General features: G+C 42.4%; 1 protein-coding gene across 1 annotated transcript in view; it reads left to right on the top strand.

The window, feature by feature from the left end:
* Nucleotides 1-21,325, top strand: part of Ankrd13a (ankyrin repeat domain 13A) — a 31,699-nt gene extending 10,374 nt beyond the window's left edge. The window contains exons 4-15 of the mRNA XM_048342811.1: nt 74-119; nt 2,622-2,765; nt 4,450-4,639; nt 8,794-8,860; nt 10,143-10,224; nt 11,858-11,919; nt 12,727-12,857; nt 14,038-14,195; nt 14,947-15,054; nt 16,849-17,009; nt 18,433-18,500; nt 19,357-21,325. Coding sequence (XP_048198768.1) covers nt 74-119; nt 2,622-2,765; nt 4,450-4,639; nt 8,794-8,860; nt 10,143-10,224; nt 11,858-11,919; nt 12,727-12,857; nt 14,038-14,195; nt 14,947-15,054; nt 16,849-17,009; nt 18,433-18,500; nt 19,357-19,552 — 1,413 coding nt within the window. The 3' untranslated portion in view covers nt 19,553-21,325. The remainder of the gene's footprint in view (nt 1-73; nt 120-2,621; nt 2,766-4,449; nt 4,640-8,793; nt 8,861-10,142; nt 10,225-11,857; nt 11,920-12,726; nt 12,858-14,037; nt 14,196-14,946; nt 15,055-16,848; nt 17,010-18,432; nt 18,501-19,356) is intronic.
* Nucleotides 21,326-22,018: the final 693 nt, after the last annotated feature.

Raw genomic sequence — 22,018 nt, forward strand, 5'->3', positions numbered from 1 at the left:
TAACCCTGGCTATGCTTGTATTTAGCTAATGGTGTGAAAGATCATGTATTTAAAATCTTCCTCTCTTCTTCAGGCGCCAGATTTTTATGTACAGATGAAGTGGGAATTCACCAGCTGGGGTGAGTGGTAGTGGGCTTGAATTTGTTTCCCAATTTACATAGCCTATTGATAAGCTGATTTTTCCTTTGTAAAAGTTATATGTGCTTAAAAAAAAATCTGACTCTAGGAAATACATAGCGAAAAAAATAAGGAAAACCAGTTTGTGTCCTTTCCAGCTGGTTTCTGTTTTCCTTCTGCTCTCTCTCCACTTATTGGACTTTTGCCCCCACACATATGTAAATGGCATATGGAAAGTTCTGGCTCCATTTTTATTACTTTTTTTTTACTTATTACTGACATGGGTGATGATGATCATTATGGTACTGGAAACTGAACTCAGGACTTCACTTTTGTTTTATTTTGTTTTGTTTTTAAGAGGTGGGATTTCCCGTTTTCCAGGGTGGCTTGAATTCCTGAGCTTAACCAATTCTCCTGCCTCCACCTCCTGAGTATCTCACTAGGTGTGTACCACCATGCCTATCTATCTTACTGGTTTTTAAAATGTTACTTTCCTTTCCTTTTTTTCTTTCTTTCTTTCTTTTTTTTTTCTTTTCTTTTTTTGTTTAGAGCTTACTGTAGTTATTCAGGGGGAATTTCATGTTATTTTCCACACACCTTTACAATTTTTCCCAGTCTCATCTCTCTATGGCTCTATCTTTCCCTATCCTCTCATCCCAAAACATTTCAATAGCTTTTATTGTTCTGTTTTCATAGTTGCAAACAATCTGCTTTGACCATAATAAAATGTCACTTTAAATTGCAGAAATGTTATTAAGTAGATTTATATGGTTTGGCTTGATTCTGTCATACTTCCTCTTCTGGGAACAAGGTGAGATAAATGTTAGAATGGCTTTGTTTTTGCATAATGGATATATTACACTGGGTACTGTGTAAGGCAAGTGATAGTATATGTATGCATGCTCATGTGTACATATTGGTACTGGGACTTGAACTCAGGGACTTGCACTCTGGCGTGGCTTTTTCACTCAATGTTGGTGCTCTACCACTTAAGCCACACCTCCACGTCTGGTGTTTTGCTGGTAAATTGAAGATAAAAAGTCTCTTGAGTTTTTATCTACCTAGACTACCTTCAAACTTCAATCCTCAGATCTCACCCTTCTGGGAAGCTAGGATTACAGGTGTGAGCCACCAGTGCCCCACTGTGAGAACGTATGTTTAAACAGGTTCCATTTCTATTTGTTGCTTAGTCAATATGACACTTAATTCCCAAGATTCAACTATTTTCATTTCCAGACTTCTCTTTCAGGCAAGAAGACATACTCATATTGAAGCAGTTAAGTGCAATGAGAAGTTTCTAGAACAGAACCTTAACTTGGTTTGAGAAACTTCTAATTCAAATGCTCATTGTAACTTCAGGTGTTGTTGAGGAGTGGTGCATGGCAGACATCTGCTTTGTGAATGGTGGGTGTGGTCATGTGGAAGGCCGTAGCCATATGGCAAGAGAGTAGCACATGTAAAGGAGAAGGGCCAGATGGACACACTCTGAGCCCTAGTGGGGGTCAATAAGTAGGGTTCATCTCAGGACTGAGAAAACTCTTGGGAAATTTGTTTAGGGTTTCTCTAACAAATGGAACAGAAGGTCCTTTCTATTTTTAATTAATTTTCATTTTTTGGTGCCAGGGATTGAATTTAGAGTTTGGTGCTAAGCAGATGTTGCACCACTGAGCTATAGACCTCACCCATCCATTTTTATTTAATTAAGAAATTTTTTTCTGGCTGGGAATGTGACTTACTGGTAGAGTGTTTGCCTAGGAGGCATGAAGCCCTGGGTTCCGTTCCTCAATACCACATAAACAGAAAAGGCCAGAAGTGACTCTGTGGCTCAAATGGCAGAGGATTGGCCTTGAGCAAAAAGCAGCTCTGGGACAATGCTCAGGCCCTGAGTTCAAGCCTCAGAACTGGGGAAAAAAAAAAAAGGAAAAAAAATTTTCTCCTGTATAGATGTCTGCCTCCTGTGCAAAGGCCCCAGCTCTACATTTTTGAGACAGGGTCCAAGCTAGCCTTAAATTTCCAATCCTCCTGCCTCAGCCTCCAAAGTGTTGGAATTACAGCATGCACATTAGCTTCCATATTTTTGTGTTTGTTTTTTGTGTGAGTCCTGGGGCTTGAACTCAAGGCCTGGGCACTCTCCCTGAGTTCTTATGCTCAAGGATAGTGCTACCACTTTGAGCCACAGTTCCATTTCCAGCTTTTTGGTAGTTAATTAAATGTAAGAGTCTTGTGGGTTTTCCAGTCCAGGCTGGATTTGAATGGTGATCCACAAAGCTCAGCTTCCTGAGTAGCTAGGATTACAGCTGTGAGCCACTGATGCCTGGCAAGTCCATGTTATCTTTTAAGATTAACTTCTTACATAATAATTTGGGAGCCAATAAGTCTAGTTCTCTTTGGCAGTCAGAATCTTGTACTCCCTTCTTTTGTTAAAATCAGAGTCGTGAGTGCTTGGCTTGCATGTTCTGCTTGGCCCTTGGAGTTTTTCTCAGTGATACATTTCTTTTCTTCAGTGCCCTTGGTTTCCAGAATATGCCCAAATGATGTCTGTCGTATTTGGAAAAGCGGTGCCAAACTACGTGTTGATATCACATTGCTGGGATTTGAGAACATGAGCTGGATAAGAGGGAGGCGTAGTTTTATATTTAAAGGAGAAGGTAAGTGATTCCGTTATAGTAATCACTGCTTAAGCTAAATTACAGAGTCATTTAAAGTTGTTATTACTATTATTACTTTGTAGAATAGGACCTCTTGCTTGCTAGGCAGGCACTCTACTTCTGAGCCACACCTTCATTTCTTTAGTTAGAGTGATTTTTGAACCACTAGCACCTGTTCATAGTCATGTATGTTTTATTTTTCTGATACTGTGGAGTTTTGTTGTTGTTATGCTTATCAATCAATCATTCAGCTTCCCATCCCTACTGTCTGAGTTCTTAGTTCTTGTCTGGCTAGTTGTCTTGCCTATGTTATTTACCACCCAATATTTAGGTTTGTGACACGACACAGGAGACAGCGTGCTTTCCTGGACATTTGAGCACAAGCCTTGAGGACAAGCCTTCTGTCTTTTCTTTTTGCCTGTCCTAGGGTTTGAAGTCAAGGCCTGGGCACTGTCCCTGAGCTTCTTTTGCTCAAGGCTAGCACTCTGCCACTTGAGCCACAGTGCTGCTTCTGGCTTTTTCTGTTTATATGGTACTGAGGAATCCAACCTAGGGCTTCATGCCCCTTGGGCAAACACTCTACCACTAAGCCACATTCCTAACCCAGCCTTCTTCTTTTTTTTTTTTTTTTTTTTGCCAGTCCTGGGGCTTGGACTCAGGGTATGAGCATTGTCTCTGGCTTCTTTTTACTCAAGGCTAGTACTCTGCCACTTGAACCATACCACAGCACCACTTCTGGCCTTTTCTATATATGTGGTGCTGAGGAATCGAACCCAGGGCTTCATGTATATGAGGCAAGCACTCTTGCCACTAGGCCATATTCCCAGCCCCCAGCCGTCTTTCTTTTTTTCTTTTTTTTTCCAGTCCTGGGCTGGACTCAGGGCCTGAGCACTGTCCCTGGCTTCTTTTTTGCTCAAGGCTAGCACTCTGCCACTTGAGCCACAGTGCCACTTCTGGCCATTTTCTGTATATGTGGTGCTGGGGAATCGAACTCAGGGCCTCATGTATATGAGGCAAGCACTCTTGCCACTAGCAGCCTTCTTTCTTGTATCTCTGTTTTCCTCCATAATTGAGCATGATCCTTACCATGGAGGCTAAAAAATGTCATTGCTCATCTACTGTAGTTGGCAAATAACTTATGTTAATTTTACCGTACTGTATTTTATAAGGGTCATAGATGAAATGTGTTGCTAAGTAAAGAATACAAAGTATTTTAAAAATATGCCTTTGGGGCAGAATGTTTCAGGGCCTTCTATGCGTAAATTTTTAGACTGCTGGCCACATAACCCCAGTGCAAGAGGTAATCAAGAATGAGTATTCTCTTTTTTCTTTCTTTTTGGCCAGTCCTGGGCCTTGGACTCAGGGCCTGAGCACTATCCCTGGCTTCTTTTTTTTTTTTGCTCAAGGCTAGCACTCTGCCACTTGAGCCACAGTGCCACTTCTGGACGTTTTCTATATATGTGGTGCTGGGGAATCGAACCTAGGACCTCATGTATATGAGGTGAGCACTCTTGCCACTAGGCCATATCCCCAGCTCCAAGAATCAGTTTTCTTGTAGCTTTACCAGATAGCATCTGATAAAAGAGGAGCCATGTGAAGGACGATGTGTTGTAGCATGTGAGACTTACATGTCCGTGCATCTTCCTAGCACTGAGCTTCCTTATGCTTTTGTCTCCTTTAACAGACAACTGGGCAGAGTTGATGGAAGTCAACCACGATGACAAAGTGGTCACCACTGAACACTTTGATCTTTCCCAAGAGATGGAGCGCCTTACTCTGGACTTGATGAAGCCGAAAAGCAGGGAAGTTGAGAGGCGGCTCACAAGCCCAGTTATCAGTACCAGCCTCGATACTAAAAACATTGCTTTCGAAAGGTACGAACTTGGACTCTAGATTTTAATGGCTATTCCACGTACTGCCATCTTTAGAGACATCTGTGTATTCATTGGAGATTATGGATTAATTGGGCTTTTTTCCTAATAAGACCTGATAAACACTAGCAAGTTTCAAGATTGATCTCTACTCTAACCAAATAGAAACCATAGCTGACCTCCTCTCCTGTATTGCCTATTCTTTTTATAGCATACTGGTTAAGTCTTAGAGAAATGTCTTCATATTCTAGACCTTTCCTAGTGGGTTTTATTTACTTGGGTCTTATTTTTATGTGATATTTTGAATCCGCAACAGCATCTCTAGTCCTAAACCACAGAGCTTTTTCCTGGAAGCTAAAATTAACCTAGTATTGAATTCAACTATACTAATACCAGTCAGTCAAATTTACTCTTACTGCAATAGCAAAGTATGGCTCTTTTCCCCATGTATGAAGCCTAAGTTTAGTTGCACATTTGTGAGGAGAATTTTCCAGAGAGGTGTGTGCCTGGGCTGATCCAGATGAGAATACCTGGTCATCCACCTGTACATGGAGGTGGGGAGGCCTTGAGTGTATGGGAAGCAGATACTGTCTTCCGTGGGTCACACAGACCAGGGAGTTCATATGAACCCTTAGTGTTTGCCTAGGATGTCAGATCCAGCTTTAGGCATCCTTTCTTTTCATGAATATGCTAACTGTCCTCTTTGGAAGTTTTTCTTTTCTTCTTTCATTCTGGTGTAAAATTGCTTCATAAAACTGAGAGGTATCTTTTTAGTCAAACCTCAAAACTTAAGTACTTCTTTCTACTAGTTTAGATCAGACTGTAGGATTAGGGTATCTGTTGTAGCAAAAGGAAAAGCCAGGAAAATACAGCCTGTATGATGCCCCCAGGTTTTACTCTGATGGAAGCAATAAGCATCCCCTGAGGTAGGAATGTCTTCCCGCCAACCTTGAGGACAGCAGAGTTGAGGGACTGACTGTGGCTTTACCTGGAAGGTATCTCCAGGTTTCCCATGCTCCTCTGTAGGCAGGGAGCATACCTCCAGTTTAGAGCTGCCCTCATTACCACAGCCTATCAGTAGAGATGAGAGGGGAAAGACAATGCCATCAGCAGGGCCACTGAATAACCATGGTTTGGGGATAGGGGCCTGATCTCTCCAGTTTTCCATTTCCTTAGCTGTAAGAAAAAAAAAGAGAGAAAGAGTTTTAAGAAGAGGTCTTGGAAGTCTATGATTTTAAGATGTTATAAGAAAAGCGATTGTTCCCAATGTAGTTCATCAGCACAGTTGCTAGAGTCATTGCTTGGTTATTAAGTATGCCTTCTAAAAGGAGTGAAGCAGTAGATGGTTTTATTCCACCAGTGCAGATAGGAAATGAGTATTGAGGAAGAAGGTATGTTATATATTTATATAGCCACAGGGTTTTCAAATGGTCACGCACTCTCCATTTGCAGCTGACAGTTGGCTGCTGAGCAAGAATTTCTGGGACAGCTGAGCTGCTCTATGGAGCTCATAATTAGACATGTGATCAGTGAGCTTGTCATGCGTCAAGCAAAAATTTGAACCATTCTTGACTGTGAGGTTTGCACGCATGAGTGTTTATTTCGCCAAATGTGATTCTTTCCCATTTTATGTGGAAGGTGTGGCTCTCTCCCACTTAGCAATAGTCACCTTTGTCCATTTCTTTCTTGGAGTCTGTCACTCAAGTTTTTCTTTTTCTTTTTTTTGGTCACTCAGTTTTTCATGCTCGCAAATTACTATACTCCCTGATGGATATTTGGTCTGCAGTGTGTACTGTCTGAGCGTACTTTGGATTTTACTTTCTCTGAAAGATTATGCCATGCCCACCTTACATAAAACATTCCCTGTCACTTAGGGCTTTTCTCTAAATTGTGTTCAGTATCTGATTTCAGGGGAGACAGGCGGAGGTGAAAAGGACATGAGAGTGAAGTCAGCTTGTCTATCATTTGGATCTCTGTACATGCAGTGTTATCCCAAGGCCAAGGACACTAGCTAGCATCATGGTTTTAAAATGGGTTCACTAACTACACTGCGGTGTTAGAGGTTAGAAGCCAGGATTGAAATTGGGCTGATGTAGACAGCCAAAGAGCTCAGTGAGCCCTTGGGGTGGTGCAGTTTCATCCCTCAGCCAACATGAATGGTGACATGAAACAGATACCATCACCTCTCAGGCCCTCTGGGGACAATGTGCCACAAAGCCACCATTTCCCAGCTTAAACACGAAGTGACTTATGCAAAGACCAAAAACTGAGGATTGAATTAATTAACTGATATCCACTTAGAGATAGCCATGAGATTGTGGTTTGTCTCGTGTTCTCTAGACCTCTGCCTTCTAACACTTATTTTATTTCTGAAGTGTAAGTTCTAAGTGGAGAGAGCTAGCTAGCGTTCCATGGAATCCTGTTCAGATTCCTGCCTGCAACTTAGAGGAAATGGAAAGCCCTGGTCCCTCATTTCTAGAATGGTGTAAAACATACCAAAACTTCATTATGCCCCATCCAGACTCATGTCATTACCAACTCCCATTGGAAGGAAAGGAAACAGGAAACACAAAAGATGGATAACTGCATTTGTTTTGATGACTTTGTTAACAGGCTGGTGTTCCCTAAGCTGCCTACAGGAGGTCCCCCTCACTCAGCGGGGAGAGGCAGCAGGCAGGCTTTTGACCTACTGGGGCCAAGTAAAGCCAGCATATGACATCCTAGACAAAGGGCAGGGCTGGGCAGGGGTCGCTTCTGAGTGGTAGTATTCCAATCTGCTTAATAGACAGGTAGCCGGGCACCAGTGGCTCTCACCTGCCATCCTAGCTACTCAGGAGGCTGAAATCTAAAGATCATGGTTCAAAGCCAGACCAGGCAGGAAAGACTGTGAGACTATTATCTCCAATTAAGTGAAAACCGAAAATGGTGCTGTAGCTCAAGTGGTAGAGTGTTAGCCTTGAGCTGAATAGCTCAGGGACAGGGCCTAGGCCCAGAATTCAAGCCCCATGACTGACAAAAAAAAAAAAAAAAAAAAAAAAAGAAAAAGAAAAAGAAGAAGAAAGAAAGAAAGAAACAGACAGGTGCAAGCAGCTCGTACCTGTAATCTTAGCTACTGGAGGCTGAGATCTGAGGCTTGCCAGAGACTCTTTATGTCTAATAAACTACTAAAAAAGCTGGAAGTGGAGCTGTGGCTCAAGTAGTAGAATGCTATCTTTAAGCAAAAAGGCTCAGGAGCAATACCCAGGCTCTGAGTTCAAGCCCTAGGACTGGCAAAAAAAAAAAAAGAAACAAAACCCAGAACTGAGTGTGGTGGGCCATGCCTGTAACTCAACACCAATAAATCTCAGCACTCAGAAGCCTCAGGTAGGAGGACTGAGAGTTTGGGGCCAGCCTGGGCTATGTAGTGAATGGTTATCAAAAAAGAAAATGAATCAGAATTAAAACCTCCTGGCTGTTCTTAGTTCCTGAATTTATTTTCTTTTCAGGAATTTGTAGAGTTGAACCACTGAGTTTCTGGGCCCATAGCAATACTTGCAGCTACTGCTGCTGTTGGAATCAAAAGCTGGGCTGAAAAACTGCTTTTGCCCCCCTCTCCTCTACTGCTATGGACCTGCTAAAGTGGTGATTCACAAAGTACTTTACCAGCTCCATTAGCCTCTCCTAGTGCAGTGAGGAGTTCTGCCCCACCCACAACCTTCCAGTCCACTGGGCACTCCGTGTCACTGTTCTAAGATTCCTTCTTGGAGATGTGGGTTCTTATCTGTGTCCATAATTAAGATGACCCAGATAAATGCTGACCCACGTACTTTTCCTTGCAGTGAGGCCTTGGACGCTGGTCATCTTCACTCCCTTTGTTAGGACAGCTGTCCAATAAATGACACCACCTTTGTCCTCTACGCCAACAGTTTTTGTAAAGAAGCCAAGAATGGAGGCTTTCTATGTGTGGAGTGAGGCAAATTGATTAATAACTGTGGGAGGTGGGTGGGGGAGGTTTAAACCATCTGTCATCGATAGCATCCTTTTGAGGCCCCTCAGGCCCATGATTCCCAAGTGTCCTTCACTAACTTAAGCTGGGGGAGAACACTGTAAAGGCTTCAGGGATGAATCTGAATGGCATATTGTACATGTAGAAATTTGTGGTGTTCACTTTTTATCAGAACTAAATCCGGATTCTGGGGCTGGAGGACAGATAAAGCAGAAGTTGTTAATGGTTACGAAGCAAAGGTAAAAGGAAACTCTTAAAATAAGATTTAATGTAGCTATTTAGCTTCTATGCAAATGGGGAGTCTGTTCAGATTTTTTTTTTCATGCATCTGTACCAGAAGGTCTTTGGGGAAATAAGTTCTGTCTAATGCCCCTCCCCTTCTCTCTCTCTCCCTCTCCTTCTCTTGAGTTTTATTTTATTTTATTTGACATTCAGAAATTAGGATAGCATGTCCTGAGGAGGTCTTTAGAGATAGAGGGAGATTAGACCTCCCATGTTTGTTCATCTTTTTAAAATATCACACAGTAACTTTTGTTCATTTCTATTATTTTTTAAATCTATTTCTGTAGCTGACTCTTAAGTCTCTTATTTAAAAAAAAAATAGTCTAATTGTAACCAGTAGGTTCATGGTACATTTACATGACATCAGTGAATTGAAAACCTTGAAGCAGTGAAAGCCACACTCTGTCAAGTCATCTGGCATTTGATTTTGTCTGTTGGCAAGCTGCCAGCTGGCCTTTTCTTGTCTCGCAGTGTGTCAGGGATTGATGGCTTATGGATGGAGCCAGGTGCTGCAGGATCCTCTGGTGGCCTCTGAGTGAGCAGAGAAATCTTACATCATGCTCAGTGAGATGCATTTTGAAACAGTCCTGAGTATATTTTCTGCAGCTTTCAGCTTTGGGAATCCACATATGGCACAGACCATTAATTCTCTGTTAACTGTGACACTAGATTTTTCACACACCACCAGATTCCTCAATCACCCCTGGGAGCATTTTCTCTGGAGGATGAAAATATATGCTTTTTTTTTTTTTTGTCACTAGGAAGAATGTCTTTACAATAGGGCTTTGCAGGATTTCTCTTGAGTCTATCAGGTCTAGAGAACCTAACCATTTTCCCTCTGCCCAGCCCTGCAGATAGCTGCTTAAGGCAGCACTGTTAGAAGATCACCAGAGCAGTGGAGGAGTGGGAAGCAGGTTTGGGTGCAGTGGGAGCCCACTTGGGAAACCTAAGTCCAAGACATTGAGACCATGTAGCAAAAAGACAGGGCAATTGGGAAGACACAGCCTGTCAAATTAGCTCCTTGGTGATGAGTTATGGACAATAACTGCTGATGCATTTCTAGATGGATAGCTTGTATATTTTGAAAGGATCCTAATGATTGTTTCTCATTTTAATTTGGCTAGATTGTTTTGGTTTCTTTTGCTTCAGCATTCTTGCTCTTAAGATGTTTTCTTTTCTTTCCTTTTTTTGAGTTTTGATTTTCTGTGTCACTGTTTTCTTTTCTGCACATCTCTCAAGGTTTACACAGTAAATAATGTGAGTGTGATAACCAAAATACGCACAGAGCATCTGACAGAGGAAGAAAAAAAGAGATATAAAGGTAATTTTCCCCCTGCTAACCTATTCTTTTATTCTTTTTTTTCTTTTATTCTTTTACTTATTCTTTTTTATTAGTTTAGTGAGAGCCTTTGTTGGCTCTGTTAAGTTTGGGATTCATGTTATTGGAACATTCTAACCTCTTTATAAAAGTTTCCACAAGGGGCTGGGAATATGGCCGAGTGGCAAGTGCCTTGTATACATGAAGCCCTGGGTTCAATTCCCCAGCACCACATATACAGAATACAGCCAGAAGTGACGCTGTGGCTCAAGTGGCAGTGTGCTAGCCTTGAGCAAAAAAAGAAGCTAGGGACAGTGCTCAGGCCCTGAGTCCAAGCCCCAGGAGGCGCAAAAAAAAAGTTTCCATAGACTGACTCACTTTTTTTTTTGTTGTTGTTGGTCATTGGGCTTGAACTCTGCATCTGGGCGCTGTCCCTGAGCTCTTCAGCTCAAGGCTAGTGCTCTACCACTTTGAGTCACAGCTCCACTTCTGGTTTTCTGGTGGTTAATTGGAGATAAGAGTCTCATGGACTTTCCTGCCCAGGCTGGCTTTGAACTGCAATCCTCTGCTCTCTGTTTCCTGAGTAGCCAGGATTGCAGGTGTGAGCCACTAGCGCCTGGTCTGACTCACTCTTGGAGTGTTTCTCCATAGTTGCTTTCAGTCATAATTAAAGCCACTTATGAGGCTTCTTTTTGAATTATGACAATGGTTAGATTTATCCAAACAAGTAGATAAAGAATATTAGAGGGGCGGACAATGTGGCTTAGTGGTAGAGTGCTTACCTAAGAGGCATGAAGCCCTGGGTTTGATTCCTCAGCACCACATAAACAGAAAAAGCCAGAAGTAGCACTGTGACTCAAGTGAGAGAGTGCTAGCCTTGAGCAAAGGCAGCTAAGGCACAGTGCCCAGGACCTGAGTTCAAGCCCCAGGACTGGCCAAAACAACAAAACACAAAGAATATTAGAGAACATTTATCAATGAGTGATGTCATCTAAACTGCAATAATGAAAGATTTGTGTAGAACTTGGGCTGTGAACTAGAACATCACCAAGATGTGGGTGCCATATTCTGGCATTGCCATCTCTTGTGAAGTTACATATCCGCTATGCCTCAGTATCCTCAGCAGCAAAAAGGACCTTTCTTTGGCATTAAGAGACTTGGATGGGTTGCCACATACAGCCTTTAGCCTTGTGCCTGAAGTATGTAGTAATTGCTTAAGCACCAATATGGCCAGCAATATTCCATTGCTCCAGTGTGATAGATGAGGGAACTGAAGCCCAGAGCATACCACAGTGAATGGCCAAGATTAGATTAGAACCCATATCTGGCTCACTCCTAAACCCAGATTCCTTCCAATATTCTTCTTGAACTCAGTTTTCTTCTGTTAGCATATATTAATTCTATAAAACATTGTGATATTGCTTGAATTCTTATAACTGTTTCTCTAGTTTAAAGATTTTAATTAGTATATTACAAAGGATAAAATTGTTTTAGTGGATGATTTTTATCAGCCTGACTATGTTAATTTCCTAATGCCAGGTAGCTTAGCTCAGAAACTTCAAAATGTGACAATGATAACTTTTTTATAGCCATGAGTGAGATATTATATTAACATTAAACTTTTCTTCTTTTGTAGCGGACAGGAACCCTTTAGAATCCCTGCTGGGTACTGTGGAACATCAGTTTGGTGCTCAAAGGGTGAGTTTTTCATTTAGTGCAGTTTAATGAAAAGAATCAGCTCATAGGTGCTTGTGATGGTATTTTCTGCATCCTGAGTAGACTTTGTGTAAAAAGGTTAAAGAGAATTCCCAAGTTTGAGTAAGGGGTTCTCTTTTGGAAGAGAATTAGATGAATGAGTCTTTGAAAATAAAGATTTTGAAGGAATGGTATGTTTGCAGAAATTAGGTGTGTGCTCTTTCATCTCTTCTCTCATTGGTTATAAGGCTCCTCTCTATGACATGACATGTTTATATTGTGACAGCATTTAACAAATGTTTTCTTACCTGAGCCCCCAAATCACTATATGTAACTAGCACAGTAGATACCACAGAGAATCAGAAAAATGAAATTTCCTTTCCAGTGCCAAAGCTGGACAATCACAGAGCTGGAAATTAAATTCCAAGACTCAAATCTCACATTCTTTGGAAAAAAATAAGTATGTGTGTGTTAGGGTACAGACTTCACACTTGGTATACATGGCTTTCCTAATGCCAATAGCTTAGCTCAGAAACCTGAACTTTAAAATATTTTTTGTCTTTTTCTTTTCAATACCAGAAGATAAAAACAAAAGGGAGTGTGCAGGAACATTTTTAAATGGGGAAACCCATTGGACGTGCCATGTAGCTTGGTAACAACATTTTTACATTGGCATTCAATGGCTTTAAAAAGAAAAGCTAGTGACTAGGATAGCCAGTTAACATGTCGGCCTCATAGACTGAGTAGTGTAGGCCACTACTTGTAAATATCATTTGGCACTTCTGATTCTCCTGAGTTCTGACTTGGCAGGACCTCACTACGGAGTGTGCCACCGCAAACAACCCCACAGCCATCACGCCTGACCAGTACTTTGATGAAGACTTTGATCTAAAAGACAGGGACATCGGAAGGCCAAAAGAGCTCACAATTAGAACTCAAAAGTAAGAGCCATTTTCAACTGATGGGTGGCCTCAGAAGTTGTACTGTTGGGCTGGGAATATGGCCTAGTGGCAAGAGCGCTTGTCTCCTACACATGAAGTTCTGGGTTTGATTCCCCAGCACCACATGTATGAAAAACGGCCAGAAGGGGCGCTGTGGCTCAGGTGGCAGAGTGCTAGCCTTGAGTGGGAAGAAGCCAGGGACAGTGCTCAGGCCCTGAGTCCAAGGCCCAGGACTGGCCAAAAAAAAAAAAAAAAAGTTGTGCTGTTTCATGGTGTAAGGGTTAATCATGCCTCTGGCCCTTTCTTTAAAAAAATAATTTTTAAGTTACTTTATCTGGGGAGAGTAATAGAAGATTGCCCCTCTCACTAGCTTTTTCAAATGGGATAATAAATGTAAGGATTCTATTTTCTTTATTTATTTTTGGTGCCAGTCCTGGGGCTTACTAGTCCTCAGGGTCTAGGTGCTGTTCCTGTGCTTCTGTGCTCAAGGCTAGTGTTCTACCACCTGAGCCACAATTCTACTTCTGACCTTTTTAGTGATTAATTGAAGAGTCTCACAGACTTTACTGCCCAGACTGGCTTTAAAGCACAATTCTCAGATCTCAGCCTCCTGAGTGGCTAAGATTACAGGCATGAGCCACCAGCCCCCTGGATCTTTTTTTTTTTCCCCCATTGACTTCTCCAGTGAAATGCTTTCCATCCATTTCCCCATGCTTTTTGTTTTGTTTTGTTTTGTTTTTTTTGCCAGTCCTGGGCCTTGGACTCAGGGCCTGAGCACTGTCCCTGGCTTCTTCCCGCTCAAGGCTAGCACTCTGCCACTTGAGCCACAGCGCCGCTTCTGGCCGTTTTCTGTATATGTGGTGCTGGGGAATCGAACCTAGGGCCTCGTGTATCCAAGGCAGGCACTCTTGCCACTAGGCTATATCCCCAGCCCTCCCCATGCTTTTTGTTAGTTAAGGTTATTGCAGGGGTAGGCTGAAATGTAAGGCCTCGTCCCCTGATCCCCAGAATTCTGGGTGATGTGAATTCCTCATGGTTCCAGGCCTGAGTGGTTCTGAGTTTGAGATAACTCAGAAGCACATGGAGCAAGAGGCTGGTGTTCTAGCCCACTATACTGTGCTGATCTGCTTTCCCCCATGCATATAGATTGCCTCTTTCTTTTCTCCATCAAATCCTGCAGGTTTAAAGCTACCCTGTGGATGTGTGAAGAGTTTCCCCTCTCCCTTGTAGAGCAAGTCATTCCCATTATTGACCTCATGGCTCGAACTAGTGCTCATTTTGCAAGACTGAGAGATTTCATCAAATTGGAATTCCCGCCTGGATTTCCTGTCAAAATAGGTACCATTCAACTCAGGCGTACATGTTGGGTTTACTCATTTTTGTGGGTGACATGATGTTTCATGGAATTGGAGGTACAAGTAGCCTATGATAAATATAATGGAGGGGGTAACAGAATTATGCTCTGGTTTAAGTGTTATGATCTTTGGTTCATTTTGCATATCAGAATTAGGAAATCTCTGGCCATTGGTTCTGTTGACAAATAATGCTGACAGATGTAAAAAGCCATAAAAATATGAAACTTTTAATGTCAAACTTAAGTGAAACTTTAAACTTCACTTAAATGAAATTTCAGATTAGATAATTATTTAGAGAATACAACTATTATAAGTAAATATGATTTAGGACCTAAACTAGTATGCAGAGTGCTATATATAGTACATAAATACAGTGACTCACACCTGTAATTTTAGCTACTCAAAAGACTAAAATCCAGAGAGGATCAGACTGAGGCATGACTCAAGTGGTAGAGTGCTAGCTGTGAATAAGAAAGCTGATGAATTTGAGTTGGTTGTGTATTCATGGCATATGAATTCTGGCACAATCACTTAATCACTGATCTAAAAGAACATATTTAATTTGAATCTGAACCTCAGTTTTCCATCTCTATATTAGAGAGGGATGTTGCTGAGGATAAAGTGAAATCATACTGTGAAGTGCTGAGCATAGTACCAGCTTAGTAAGCATTCAGTCAATGATGGCTATTGTTATTTTCAGTAACATTTATTTATAAAAGCTTTTATTTTGTTAGAAATTCCTTTATTTCATGTCTTAAATGCACGGATTACATTTGGAAATGTTAATGGCTGCAGCACTGCTGAAGAAAGTCAAAATGTGGAAGGGACCCAGGCTGATTCAGGTAAAAAAAAAAAACAACAAATTCCATTTGTAATTTAAAAAATAAAATTAATTTATTCAATCATAGTACTAATTATTCATTTTGATACTAAGGTATCTTTGTGAAATAGATCTGTGTTGGATAAATGGAATATTTTAGATTTGCTTCAGAATAAATAAAAAGAAAAACTTGGAGGATATTGCATTAGTTTTCATCACTGTGCCAAAATAAAAGATAAAAGAGTGAAGCAAAAGGAGGAAAGACTTACTTGAGGGGCTGGGGATATGGCCTAGTGGCAAAAGTGCTTGCCTCGCATACATGAGGCCCTGGGTTCAATTCCCCAGCACCACATATACAGAAAATGGCCAGAAGTGTCACTGTGGCTCAAGTGGCAGAGTGCTAGCCTTGAGCAAAAAGAAGCCAGGGACAGTGCTCAGGCCCTGAGTCCAAGCCCAGGACTGGCCAAAAAAAAAAACAAAAAACTTACTTGAGCTCACAGTTTCATAGATGTAGCCTGTGTTCTGCTGGCTCCTTTGTTTCTGGTTCTGTGGAAGAATGTAATGGCAAAGGGTATGCTTACTTTATGGTGGGGGTGGGGGTGGGGGTGGGGGGGGGCCAGGAAACTATCCCCAGGCAAAACTCAAGGCAAAATTGAAAAATACCTAAACCAGAAATGGCTAGAGGCATGGCTCAAGTAGTAGAGCACAAAGCCTTGCTAGCATTGCCCTATCCAGGAAGACAGCATGTTCTTAAAATTAAGCTTTATTGAAGATATAACTGATATGTTAATTTAAAAAATCCAAAGAAGGCCAGCATTGGTGGCTCATGTCTATAATCCCATCTACTCAGGAGGCTGAGATCTGAGGATTGTGGTTCAAAGCCAGGTTGGGCAGGAAAAGTCCATGAGACTCTTTATCTCCTGTTAAGCATAAGAAAACCGGATGTGGCTCAAGTGGTAGAGCACTACCCTTGAACTGAAGAGCTCAGGGACAGCACCCAGGCCCAGAATTCAAGCCCCACAACTGATAAAAAAGAAAAATCAAAATCCAAAGAAAATCATCTTTAATGTGAGACAGTTCCATGCATTTGAACAGATCTATGCATTATGTGTAAACACCACAAGACAGAATTTATAAATGTTTCCAAATTCCCTCATGTTTCTTTGCAATCAATCCAATTGCTTTTTCTTTTGGAACAAATACACAGCCACACACCATTAGACTTAATCCTAAAAGGAGACATAAGTAAACCCCAACTGTCTCTAGAGTCTGGAAATAGAACTGGTATTGAAAGAAATATTTACTTTTTGTGTAATAATCTTCTGTATTTTTATGACTATGCATTAATTTTTTCACTTATAAGATCAAATCATAAAGAGAAACTGTATTGTGATACTTTTTGCTGTCTTACTATTCTTCAAAATTTCTCATGTAATAGTAAATTATTACTACTTTGACTCTTTCTTAAAAAACTTTAAGCTGTATATGGTGGCACATTCCTGTAATCTCAGCTATTTAAGAGGCTAAGGCAGGAAGATCTCTTGTGTGGGAATTCAAGACCAGCCAGGGCAACATAGCAAGACCCTGTCTCCAAACAAACAAAAAAAGAAGTCTGAAAATCTGGGAGTTTAAGTTGGACATGGTGGTACATGTCTGAATTCCTAGCTCACAGCAGGATCTGAGCTTGAGGCCAGCCTTGGCTACATAGTGAGGCTGAGGTCACCTGGAACTACACATTGAGATCCTGCCTGGAAATAAGAAAGGTCCAAATTTATGGTAGAGCTCAGATACTGGACTGTTTTCTTTTGTGTTTCAGCTTCCCAGGTTACAAGCTTTGAGGTTGACCAATCTGTGTTTGAAATTCCTGAATCTTATCATGTTCAAGACAATGGCAGAAATGTGCACTTGCAAGATGAAGATTACGAGATCATGCAGTTCGCTATTCAGCAGAGCCTGCTGGAGTCCAGCCGGAGCCAGGTGTGTAGTCAGCAACTCCGAGTGCCTCAAGTTTTGCCAACTAAATAGCTTATCTAAAGAACAAGTTTAACTCATGGTATTTATAGATTATTTTACACTTTTCATACCCTGCCTTTTATGAAAGGTGACCATTTGCAAACCCCACTTGGCATTGCTGACAGTGTTTTCAGACAGTCTTTCCTATTCCTCATGCTTAAAACGTGGCTAAAAATTGGGTATTTATTTTTTTAGGTGGGCTTTATAACTTTCTAGTACTGAAGCAGCAATTTAGGGCTAATTTACACTGCCATGTTCCTGAAATCTTATGTGTGTATCACTAGTTTTTGATGAAGGTCATGATGTGGGTTTTAATCCCAACATCCTCCCCAAGGAAAAGCAAGCATTGTGTGTTGGGTGCCCAGTAAGTGTGTGATGAAAGTGGTTTCAGCTCTGTGTATAGATTCTTTCACTCAAATGTTATATTCCTTGGTAAGAAGTATCACCTCCTTAAACCCTTCATCTCTAGCAAGAAGTAAAAAGTAAGGACAGGACAGACCTGGCCAAGAGGAGCCTTTCTCTATGGCTGTGCTTCAAGACCTCACCTGTCTTCAGCAGCCCAAGCCTTTCCCCTATCCTCACTAGCCCCTTCTTCCCCCTCCCTCCTGTGGCTCCTGCCCTACTCCAGTGAGTTTGGTCTGTTTCCTCCTCCCTCAGTATGTCCTGCTTGGCTATGTCCTGGGTTCTTGCTGCCCTTTTGGTTGGTCACTGGTTCCTTCTTTCCATCGTTCTTTCAGCCCTCAATGAAGCTGCTAAACTAAGAATAGCATTCCAGCACCTAGAATGTGGCTTTTGACTTTCTGGTTTTATCTTTATGTCTTAGAGCTTTGAGCACTGAGTCCCTGTCGTTCAGTTCACTTCTCCCTCCCACCACCATGGACCCATCTTGGACCCATGTGGTTTTCTGAGGCTGCTGGACTGAAGGCCAGACTCAATAGCAGACAGATTCTCCCAGGGGAACTCCTAGGAGAAGACCCAGGCCCTAGACATTACAGTCAGCCAGTACACTCTTACTGGGCTTTGTTTCCCAATTTCTAAGTAAGCCTTACAACAAATTCTAACAAGGGTAATAGCCAGTGTTGAGGTGACAAACAAATGATGTTTTCTAATCTTGTTCTAAAAGAATGACCTCTTTGGCTATGTAAATGTAGTCTAAGGTTATCGTGCATAATGTAGAAGAGGGTGGCTCAATCACTGTGGCTCCTGACACCGTACAAAATCCAGTAGGACCTTTGAAGTAACCCAAATCTCCACTCTTTGACATAGCACTACCAATAATAAAAGCATGTAAAATACTTAAAATTGTTTCTAATGCTCTTATTTCCTTGTCAAGATGGCAACTATTCCTTCTAAGAAGTGTTCACATTCATCACATTTGTGTTTGTAGGAACTTTCAGGACCAGCTTCAAATGGAGGGATCAGCCCGACACACAGCTATGAAGCCCAGTATGAGAGGTGATCAATGTAGCTTTTTTTTTTCATTGCTAGTATTGAGGTTTGAACTCAGGCTTCCTTGCCCACAGCTGGCCTTCTACCACTTGAACTACGCCTCCAGCTCAGTGCTCTGATAGCTGTTTTGGAGATAAGAGTCTCATGGACTTCTCTGCCTGGGATCCTGTGGGTCTTAGCCTGAGTAGCTGGGATGACAGTGAGAGCTGCCTTTGGCTTGGCATAACTTGACGATGCAGGTCTTGTCAAACTGAGGCTGACACAGGCCCTTGCCGCTTAGGCAAATGTGTGGCTGTGCTAACTTAAATATTACTCTTTTTTCATGGCAAAACTACTCATTAAACTAGCTCTACATGTCTGATATCTCCTTTCCAGGAGGGGGTGACAGAAGGCCGACAGGGCACAGGGCAGTGCTGTTGGCAAAAAAGCATAGAAAAAAATGGTTTTCTGGTTTGCTCTGTCTGAGATGTCTCCAGTAAGTTTATACCATTTTAAAGACAGTGACACTTTGTGGAATAACTATGGAGATGATTAGAAGCTCTTAAGGAAAAACAGCAATGATGCACTTTCAAGGCAATTTTCTGTAGGTTAGGCATATGACAGCTGTAAACAACCCGGTTTTGCTGTAAAATAGGCTTAAGTTCAATTTGCAACAGCATCACATTGTAGCTGGGTGATCTTCGGCAGGGTCTCCTGAGTAGCAGCTTTCTGGCTGGTGTGTGGCATCTACACACCCCATCCACATTTATATGCACATAGAAGAGCACCTGGCACGGTGTGCACTGGGTAATCAGTTCAGTGCACTTGCTGCCACTACACAATGATAGTAGTTAACTGCCTTTCTTCTCTTTCTTCAACCCAGGGCCATCCAGGAGAGCCTCCTCACCAACATGGAAGGCCCGTGCCCAGGTGCCCTGACTGAGTCCAGCCGTTTTGACAGTGACTTGCAGCTGGCCATGGAGCTCTCTGCCAAAGAGCTGCAGGAACAGGAACTCCGTCTCCAGGAGGAGGAGGCTGAGCTCCAGCAAGTCTTACAGCTGTCACTCACTGAGAAATAGACATTTTTGTCCACGGGCCATGCACCAAGGCTCTGGGCTGCACGTGAGTGCTGTGTCCGCTGCCAGGCCCCAGGCCTGAGGGCCTCCACTTCGTGTAGATGGCAGCTGCCCCTTCTTTCCGCAGAGGTGCAGGACCAGTGACTCCCCAGCCCTGTAGGTGCCCCTGGAGTAGAAAGAGGGCCTGGCAGCCCAGCTCCAGGCTACGGGGAGGAGAGCACCACCACTTTCCATTAGCTATATTGGCTTGCAGGTCACATTTTTACTACCAGCTTTAGACAAAACCCAAATCTGTGCAGGGTTCTAGATCCATTTCTACCCCAGAGTGAAAACATTATTGCTAAGTCAGGGTGCTTCTATGGAGGAGAGCAGCAGCCTTTGTAGAGTGGTTTATGAGAACTGGACACCTTCTTTACTGTTCACCAAAGAAATGGGTTGTGTCGATCTACTCTTTATTTTTACCTTTCTATAGGGTTTCTAGGACATTGCCATCATTCCTCTCCATTTCCACCTTATTCCATACCTTCCACCACCACCACCCCACCATACACACCCTAGCTAAAGTTAAAGAGGAGATATGTACAGGATCTATTTTAGATTATGGTTAACTATTTGCATCAGATGAAGATGAATGAACACGGATGTTGCCTTAGCCTTAAAACTTACTAATTGTTTCAAGCCACCTCACTCCATGTGTTGAGGGATCTGGATTGGCTTTGAGAAGGCAGTTCCTTTGAGAGCAGGCTCCTCCACGCAAAATCCAAGGCAGCTAATCCTGTCCCTGGCAGGGCAGAGAGAGGAACCCGGGACTGTTCTTAAGTGAGCTAGCCAAAGCACTGGGACAGCAGAGAGCCAACCCAAAGTGTGTTGTCTGCTCCAGGGAGGCCTAGGAGGCACCAGTTGCAAGTACTTGCAACTTACCAGGAAAGGAATGGGTTTGAGATGAGAAGGGAGCGAACATGAAGAGCAATGGCTCTTCCTCCAAAAGGGAAAGTGATGATTCCATGTTAGTTTTGAGAGTTCAAAACATCTTTCTGGATAAATATATTTTTAACAGAATCTTTTTATTATTTTTAAAGATAAAAATGACTACTCCCATTAGTAGCAATAAAAGGTTATACATTTTAACCAGATTTTCTCAGGCCTCTTTTGGATACTTTTAGTAGTTAACTATTTTGTCTAGCCCTCCTGTAAATACCTGTCACATAACATACAGAGCCTGGGGAATATGGCCGACTGTGGCCCCTATACTCATTCTCCCAGGCTGCACTGAAATCACCCAGTAGTCTGTATCCTCCCTTGTTTTGCGTCTATTTCCTATTGCGCTTCTTTTTGGGATAGGAAGAGAGAAACAAACTCCTATTCTAGTTGATGCCTGAATCATACAGTGAACGTTGCCAGTAATATTCCTAGACACAAAGGATTGTGCTTTTAATGCCAGATAGCCATTTGCCTTTTTTGTCATGCTCTGACCAAAAAATGTGTCTGCATACCAGGCCAGTAGATGTGACATCACGCTAGTTCCTTACACAGCGGCAGCAGTGTTTATGATGAGCAAAGTTCTTGGGAATGACTGCAGTTATTTTCCATGTTGTTTACTCACTAAGGTGAATCATAGGGAATTTTCTGTTTGCATTCCACTGCTCTGCTTCCTGACTTCTTTGACTTTGTCCTCAAGAAGCCACTTACAAAGGGACTGAGCACTGTCAGCCTGCTGCAGCGTTTTCATGTGTTCCCTCAAAATGCAAATAAAGCCTGCTTCCCTAGAGGGTGCTCATACATTGGAGTCTGAGTGGTCTGTTTTCTGTGTTTTGTTTTTTTTCTTGTTTTTGGTTTTGTTGGTTGTGAGACTTGAACTCAGGGCCTGGGTGCTGTCCCTTAGCTCTTCAGCCCAAGGCTTACTGGCACCCTACCACTACTCCGAGCCAGAGCACCACTTCCTGTTTTCTGGTGGTTAATTGGAGATAAGCCCCTCACAGACTTTCCTACCCAGGCTGGCTTTGAACCACAATCTTCAGATCTCAGCCTTTTGAGTAGCTAGGATAACAGGTGTAAGTCACAGGCGCCTGGCCTGAGTGGTCTGATTTCTAGTCACTGGATACACCCCCCACTTACTTCCTGAGCTGAGAATCTACATGTTGCTTGGTTAGGTTACTAAGGTGACATTCCTCCCTTCCCATCCATGTCACAGCACGACGTAAGCCACCCTTCCAGTCCCTTCTGAGGCTGCCTTCTGAGGTGCACTGAGGCTCCTATGGAAGAAGGCCAGGGCTTGCTGCTTCTCAAGTCAGTGCTCAAATGACAATTAGTGTCTTCAGACTCATCTCATACCTAGAAACTGCTTTGCTTTTTGGTGAGGAGGGGAAGGGGGTAGTAAACACCAGTACTTTGAGCCACACAGCACCAAATAGAAAACTCAGAGCCCTCAATCTCAACTTCAGAGGAAGTTTCATGCTTGCTGATACAGCT

This window comes from Perognathus longimembris, chromosome 3 (assembly GCF_023159225.1).
Source record: "Perognathus longimembris pacificus isolate PPM17 chromosome 3, ASM2315922v1, whole genome shotgun sequence".
Classification (NCBI taxonomy): domain Eukaryota; kingdom Metazoa; phylum Chordata; class Mammalia; order Rodentia; family Heteromyidae; genus Perognathus; species Perognathus longimembris.